Source organism: Ranitomeya imitator, chromosome 1 (genome assembly GCF_032444005.1).
Source record: "Ranitomeya imitator isolate aRanImi1 chromosome 1, aRanImi1.pri, whole genome shotgun sequence".
NCBI lineage: Eukaryota > Metazoa > Chordata > Amphibia > Anura > Dendrobatidae > Ranitomeya > Ranitomeya imitator.
This window is the reverse complement of record NC_091282.1, coordinates 233,626,314-233,634,311: the sequence shown is the minus strand read 5'-3', so window position 1 is coordinate 233,634,311 and position 7,998 is coordinate 233,626,314. Positions and strand designations below refer to the sequence as shown.

Here is a 7,998-nt window from a genome sequence, read left to right as displayed (position 1 = left end):
TTAACAAAAAAGTGTGAAACAACTGAAAATATGTCTTATATTCTAGGTTCTTCAAAGTAGCCACTTTTTGCTTTTATGACTGCTTTGCACACTCTTGGCATTCTCTTGATGAGATTCAAGAGGTAGTCACCGGGAATGGTCTTCCAACAATCTTGAATGAGTTCCCAGAGATGCTTAGCACTTGTTGGCCCTTTTGCCTTCACTCTGTGGTCCAGCTCACCCCAAACCATCTCGATTGGGTTCAGGTCTGGTGACTGTGGAGGCCAGGTCATCTGGCGTAGCACCCCATCACTCTCCTTCTTGGTCAAATAGCCCTTACACAGCCTGGAGGTGTGTTTGGGGTCATTGGCCTGTTGAAAAATTAATGATGGTCCAACTGAACGCAAACCGGATGGAATAGCATGCCGCTGCAAGATGCTGTGGTAGCCATGCTGGTTCAGTATGCCTTCAATTTTGAATAAATCCCCAACAGTGTCACCAGCAAAGCACCTCCACACCATCACACCTCCTCCTCCATGCTTCACGGTGGGAAACAGGTATGTAGAGTCGATCCATTCACCTTTTCTGAGTCACACAAAGACACAGTGGTTGGAACCAAAGATCTCAAATTTGGACTCATCAGAACAATGCACAGATTTAAACTGGTCTAATGTCCATTCCTTGTGTTCTTTAGCCCAAACAAGTCTCTTCTGCTTGTTGCCTGTCATTGGAAGTGGTTTCCTAGCAGCTATTTTACCATGAAGGCCTGCAGCACAAAGTCTCCTCTTAACAGTTGTTGTAGAGATGTGTCTGCTGCTAGAACTCTGTGTGGCATTGACCTGGTCTCTAATCTGACCTGCTGTTAACCTGCGATTTCTGAGGCTGGTGACTCGGATAAACTTATCCTCAGAAGCAGAGGTGACTCTTTGTTTTCCTTTCCTGGGGTGGTCCTCATGTGAGCCAGTTTTTTTGTAGCGCTTGATGGTTTTTGCCACTGCACTTGAGGACACTTTCAAAGTTTTCCTAATTTTTCGGACTGACTGACCTTCATTTCTTAAAGTAATGATGGCTACTCGTTTTTCTTTACTTAGCTGCTTTTTTCTTGCCATAATACAAATTCTAATAGTCTATTCAGTAGGACTATCAGCTGTGTATCCACCAGACTTCTGCACAACACAACTGAAGGTCCCAACCCCATTTATAAGGCAAGAAATCCCACTTATTAAACCAGACAGGGCACACATGTGAAGTGAAAACCATTCCCGGTGACTACCTCTTGAAGCCCATCAAGAGAATGCCAAGAGTGTGCAAAGCAGTCAGCAAAGCAAAAGGTGGCTACTTTGAAGAACCTAGAATATAAGACATAATTTCAGTTGTTTCACACTTTTTTGTTAAGTATACAATTCCACATGTGTTAATTTATAGTTTTGATACCTTCAGTGTGAATGTACATTTTTCATAGTCATGAAAATACAGAAAAATCTTAAAATGAGAAGATGTGTCCAAATGTTTGGTCTGTACTGTATATATATATATATATTTTTTTTTATTACAGTTTCTTTCTTATGGCTTTCAGACGAAAGCTACATATAGAATCAGTATTTTGGGCTCTAACGCTTCTTCATTTGCCACTAATCTATGTTCTGGAAGTTTTCTTTCATACTATAATATTTAATGATATTTTACCTGCCTTTAGTTGCTCTATGGCTCCCCTCACAATGGCATTCTGAATTCCATTTTATAGGACACGTTTGTATATGCCTCCTTCCACTCAGTTTGTTGATCTGATTAAGAATGAGCTAACTGAGCATCTACCAGTAAGCTTGTTCTTATGGACTGACAATGGAGTTTGTAAATTTTATGTCTCTTTCTGAGCTCCTCTCAGCTGATTAATGACAATAGACCACATCAAAGTTACGGTAAATGTGCAAGAAGACAAAAAGGCTGTTAAAGGACAACCGTGCAAAATATTTAATGAAACCCAATTGCAAGAAAATATTTTTTAGTCCCACAATACATTCATTTCAAAAAATTAAAATTGTCTCCAAGATAGACAACAGTTTTCAGAAATAGTCAGGCATCAGTGGTTTTTTTCTGGATAGCCCATTAGGCTAAAGCGGTTGTACAATGGATATTGATGCCCGATGAACTCCCGTTGTTTTATATTGGGATCTGTAGTGGCATCCATACTTCAGTAATTAACTTTCTTGCATACAATGAAAAGTAAAGTAGTAATACACTAATAGTGACCAAGACAAAAGACAGGCAACCCTGAGTATGAGCCAAACCTAACAGTTTTTTGAGGTTAGAGAATGAGAAAGATTTACAGTCGGGGTGAGTAAGCAAATCCCAGACAAGAAGTCTTACAGCCATAAAATCATTCCAGAGCTATTCACACACCTACAGCCCCATTACATTCCACCCACTCATAGGAGAACTAAAGGACTGATCTACTGCCAACTCCATGAATCAGGAATCCAGGAGAAAGCCAACAAACAGCTTGCTAGATATCCAGAGAGATTCTGCAGACTTCACCTCCTATAAGGTCACGCCAACCAAACTCCCCATACTTTATATCGGACTTACACACCATCACTACAGGAAAATATAAGAAATGTTCTCGAGGTCTTAAGAAGGAATTTGGCAAAAGATGGTGGCTTCTCGGAATGTCACCTCCATAAGGGGTTTCAATACAACGTCAAAATTCCCCTGAAAAAAAAGTCTTGTACAAAAAAAAAAGCCTTTTGGTGCCAGTGAATGACCAGCGGGGCCGCACACTACAGACATGCGCACCATTAGGAGCAACACTCTTCTATCATCAGTTTTATCAACAGTGTATATTCTGGGGTTTGCTATTTCCAGGAGCCATAGGCTACGTTCACATTTGCGTTGTTGGGCGCAGCGTCGGCGACGCAACCAGCAACGCATGTACACAACGCAGCGTTTTGCGACGCATGCGTTGTCATAAGATCCTACAGATCAGGAATTTCGGCGCAGGGAAAACGCTACAAGTAGCGTCCTCTGCGCCCTGTCTTGTGCGTCTATATGACGCGTCGTAAAACGCAGTACAACGCATACCGGCGCATGTCCATGCGCCCCCCCCCCCATGTTAAAGATAGGGGCGCATGACGCATGCGTCGGTATGCGTCGACGACTCTGCCCCCAACAATGCAAATGTGAACGTAGCCTTAAACAGTTATTCCAAAAATCTAAATATTTTTTCACAAAGTCTAGTAATTGTATTTTTACTTATTGTAAAAGTGTAACTATCATTTTATTTTTTATTTTAGAAACATAGTGCACATGAAAACATGAAACTTTGGAATAAAACTTGTCAGAGAAATCGGCTTCTTTCTCCTCCACCACTGAGCATTCATTTTGAAAATTCTCAGTTCCCAGGTGAAGTCTGTATTCAATGTAGACAGATTGTTACAGTGTTGAGATAGGATTCTATTAAAGGGAACCTGTCACCCCGTTTTTTCAGTAGGAGATAAAAATACCGTTAAATAGGGCCTGAGCTGTGCTTTACAATAGGGTATTTTTTTTCCCCTGATTCCCCACCTATGCTGCCGAAATACCTTACAAAAGTGGCCTTTTTCGCCTGTCAATCAGGCTGGTCAGGTCGGATGGGCGTGGTCACAGCGCTGTTTCTTCCCCCAGATCTTGCTTATGTTCCCGTTGGTGGCGTAGTGCTTCTCGCATGCGCAAGTGCCGAATGCACTGCGCAGCTGTAGAAAAAGAGCACGCTCGCCGCTATTCAGCGGTTTCTCGGTGGGCGCGGCCATCTTCCTGAGGCCGCGCGTGCGCAGATGGAGTCTCCTGCTTCCCGGGGCTTCAGGAAAATGGCCGTGGGATGCCGCGCGTGCGCAGATGGACATCGCGGCGGCCATTTTCCTGAAGCAGAGTAATCTGTAATCTGGTGTATCCCTGATTTATGCATGGACTGATGATTATTCTGATGGTGTATTCATGTACTGATGGTGGTTCTGATCCTGTATTAATGTAGATGTAGTAATATTTAATTTGTTATACTGGACAAAACAACATTACAGGGTCAGTGTATTGTCTGTTGCACACAGACAGAAATCTAGGAAATACACCGCACTCACTTGTGGAATATGATGCAGAAAAATTTAACAATTTATTGTGTATATAAGCACATAAATCGGTAACAAATACACAAAGTGAGAAGCGTTTCATCAATACATAACGTTTCGAATCCACTGGATTCTTATTCATATAACGCTGTGAAAAGAAAAAGCAAGTATACCAAACATATAAGTAAAAAACATAAGTATAGAATATCATAAAACTATGTACAGATAATACATAACGGGCATAAAGCCCCAAGAGGTAGCCCCAAAGCATAGACACATTGAAGAAATTGAAAAAACACCACTTTACAAAACACGTGTACATAAACAAAAAATCACACATGAGAGAGGAAAAGAGTTTGATCAATACCTTTCACAAAGTATAGCCAGTAATGCTATATACCCAAGGGGGAAGTACACACTGTTTTCAGGAGATGTGCTGTAGGGAATGGTGTGATAATTAGAAAATCATGTGCTGCCAGTATATAAAAAATGTGAGAGGAACCATAAGATATACCTAGGATAATGGCGTATGGCAGGGTGACTGCTGAACCTGTAAAGACGTGTATCGGGTCAAACATGGGGTAAGTATAGGGTGCGAGAAAAACGCTACTAATGTGAGCCCCTGCATATTACCTAAATGGGTTGTTAGGAAAAGCGGCGCTCCCGCGCCCTGCTCGTGCTGTGTGTGCATGTGAATGACCGCAGCGTCTATATGCCATAACGCTGGCGTCCGAACCGGAAGTAGCGCCCACCGGAAGTGACGCGGCGCGAGGTACCACGCGGGTGCAGTGGTTGTTAGGGACGCTTCCCAAAGTGTCGGACTATGGGAGGAATGTGAATCCCTCACTGCGCTTGCGCAATGAGCGCTGGAGCAGTATAACGTAGTCTAATTGCGTAAGCGTGAGTAACGGCAGCGAATGTAGAAAATATGCCTGATGCTATATATGCCTGATGATATTCGATACTTATGTTTTTTATTTATATGTTTGGTATACTTGCTTTTTGTTTTCACAGCGTTATATGAATAAGAATCCGGTGGATTCGAAACGTCATGTATTGATGAAACGCTTCTCACTTTGTGTATTTGTTACCGATTTATGTGCTTATATACACAATAGATTGTTACATTTTTCTGCATCATATTCCACAAGTGAGTGCGGTGTATTTCCTAGATTTCTATTAGTTGGGACTTTTTTGTCCACTACACCAGCACCCCCCATTCATTTCCAGCTGAGTGCAGACCAATATTCTACTTCTACTTTTGTTGCACACAGACAACACAAAGTCTGAAAATACAGCCATCTGAACAAAGTATAGATTTCACCCAAACAAGTGATTTACTTAAATTCCCATACACTTTTCGTCCAGAAGCTGTGTCACCCGACTCTCCCACACGCCAAGAGCTCGTCTCCATGAGAGAACCACTACCAGACAATCATCATCCCATTAATATGAACTAGTGTAGCCTACATTAGTCTGGGCAGGACCGCAGCGTACGGCGCGGCAGGGCAAGACCGCAACGCACGGCGCGGCAGGGCAGGACCGCAACGCACGGCGCGGCAGGTCAGGACCGCAACGCACGGCGCGGCAGGGCAGGACCGCAACGCACGGCGCGGCAGGGCAGGACCGCAACGCACGGCGCGGCAGGGCAGGACCGCAACGCACGGCGCGGCAGGGCAGGACCGCAACGCACGGCGCGGCAGGGCAGGACCGCAACGCACGGCGCGGCAGGGCAGGACCGCAACGCACGACGCGGCAGGGCAGGACCGCAACGCACGGCGCGGCAGGGCAGGACCGCAACGCACGGCGCGGCAGGGCAGGACCGCAACGCACGGCGCGGCAGGGCAGGACCGCAACGCGCGGCAGGGCAGGACCGCAACGCACGGCGTGGCAGGGCAGGACCGCAACGCACGGCGTGGCAGGGCAGGACCGCAACGCACGGCGTGGCAGGGCAGGACCGCAACGCACGGCGTGGCAGGGCAGGACCGCAACGCACGGCGTGGCAGGGCAGGACCGCAACGCACGGCGTGGCAGGGCAGGACCGCAACGCACGGCGTGGCAGGGCAGGACCGCAACGCACGGCGTGGCAGGGCAGGACCGCAACGCACGGCGTGGCAGGGCAGGACCGCAACGCACGGCGTGGCAGGGCAGGACCGCAACGCACGGCGTGGCAGGGCAGGACCGCAACGCACGGCGTGGCAGGGCAGGACCGCAACGCACGGCGTGGCAGGGCAGGACCGCAACGCACGGCGTGGCAGGGCAGGACCGCAACGCACGGCGTGGCAGGGCAGGACCGCAACGCACGGCGTGGCAGGGCAGGACCGCAACGCACGGCGTGGCAGGGCAGGACCGCAACGCACGGCGTGGCAGGGCAGGACCGCAACGCACGGCGTGGCAGGGCAGGACCGCAACGCACGGCGTGGCAGGGCAGGACCGCAACGCACGGCGTGGCAGGGCAGGACCGCAACGCACGGCGTGGCAGGGCAGGACCGCAACGCACGGCGTGGCAGGGCAGGGCCGCAACGCACGGCGTGGCAGGGCAGGACCGCAACGCACGGCGTGGCAGGGCAGGACCGCAACGCACGGTGCAGCAGGGCCACAACGCACGGCGTGGCAAGGCAGGACCCCAACGCACGGTGTGGCAAGGCAGGACCCCAATGCACAGCGTGGCAGGGAAGGACCACACTCACCTTCCTTCACCTCTGACAGCACCAGTGTACTCATGTCCATCTGTGGAGAAACACAGCAGGGTGAGCTGGGTACATGCAGAGCTGCGGTGCCCTGTGTGACAGCTGCTTACCTGGAGGGCCGCTCAGGAGCACAGGCAGCAGCTTACTGTACATGGGGGGCCTTCTCCATGGTGGACAGGCAGGACGGGGCATTACAACCCGTAGCCGGGGGCGGTCAGGTGACTCATAGTGCAGGGAGGAGGGCGCAGGGGTCTCGGGGTGACGGAGCAGCAGCCGGGATCAGCTCAGGACTGTGAGCTTCATGGGTAGATCCAGGACCCAGCAGCGGCCCCACACAGAGGGCTGATCCCAAACACTTCCGGTCATGTGATCAGACATTACCATAGAGAACGTACTGCACGGACACCGCCACCTGCCGGCGGTCCGAGATAGTCATCGGTCACCTAGCAACGCGGCGACCACCAGACTGAGCAGAGTATCTGACGTGATGGAGCGGCCGTAGTCTGCCCTGTGTGGCCGGGAGCAGCGGCCATGCTGGGGCTGCATTACCTGTCTGCGGGTGTAGAGCCTCTGTACGGACGAACTAGAGTGAACAAAAGGAAGAAAAATGACATAACTTATTGTCAGAAATAGACTAGCGTCCTGGGCACGGGCTGGGTGCAGGGTACAGGGGTGCGTCCCATACACAGCGGTATACTGGGCTCCCTGTCAGGTACGGACTCGGGTGAAATTCAGCCCTGGCATTTGAAATCACACAGGCCCATGTTGTCCCCATGAACCAGATGAGATATATTACTAATATTACCCTGGATGGAGGAAAAGATGATTTTCTACAAGACCAATATTTCTAATGACACCGGTGGCCTGCTGGAGTAAGTGACGGAGTCAGCGACTTTGTGTTCCATCACAACTCTTAACAGTATGGGTGTCTTGAGAATGCCAATTCTGTTACCAATGTAGCAGACAAGGCAGCACATGACCAGACAGGCCCTTCTGCCATTTGCCAGATGGCCAGTCCGGCCCTGCTCCCTGCACATGGGAGGTGAGAAGTGAATGACCAGCGCTATAACCTGACATTAGCCCCCCAGAGACCCCCCATCACTAATGCGCAGACTACCAGGATATTGGGGGTTAGAGTAACTACAGCATTGGCACTGAGGCCATTACAGAGGTGGAACGCTTCTCCTGTGTGAGGACTTGGGAAATTTGGGTTTGTTTAGCTAAAGAAAAAA

The 7,998-nt window shown here is 49.0% G+C and overlaps 1 protein-coding gene across 3 annotated transcripts in view; it reads right to left on the bottom strand.

The window, feature by feature from the left end:
- WSB2 (WD repeat and SOCS box containing 2) overlaps positions 1 to 7,130 on the bottom strand; it is an 80,053-nt gene extending 72,923 nt beyond the window's left edge. The window contains exons 1-2 of one of the 3 annotated variants that reach the window (XM_069754589.1): positions 6,877 to 7,130; positions 6,767 to 6,806 (exon numbers count right to left, since the gene is read on the bottom strand). In XM_069754589.1, the coding sequence (XP_069610690.1) occupies positions 6,767 to 6,806 (40 nt within the window). In that variant the 5' untranslated portion in view covers positions 6,877 to 7,130. The remainder of the gene's footprint in view (positions 1 to 6,766; positions 6,807 to 6,876) is intronic. The other 2 variants (XM_069754597.1, XM_069754593.1) reach the window with 2 other exon arrangements.
- Positions 7,131 to 7,998: the final 868 nt, after the last annotated feature.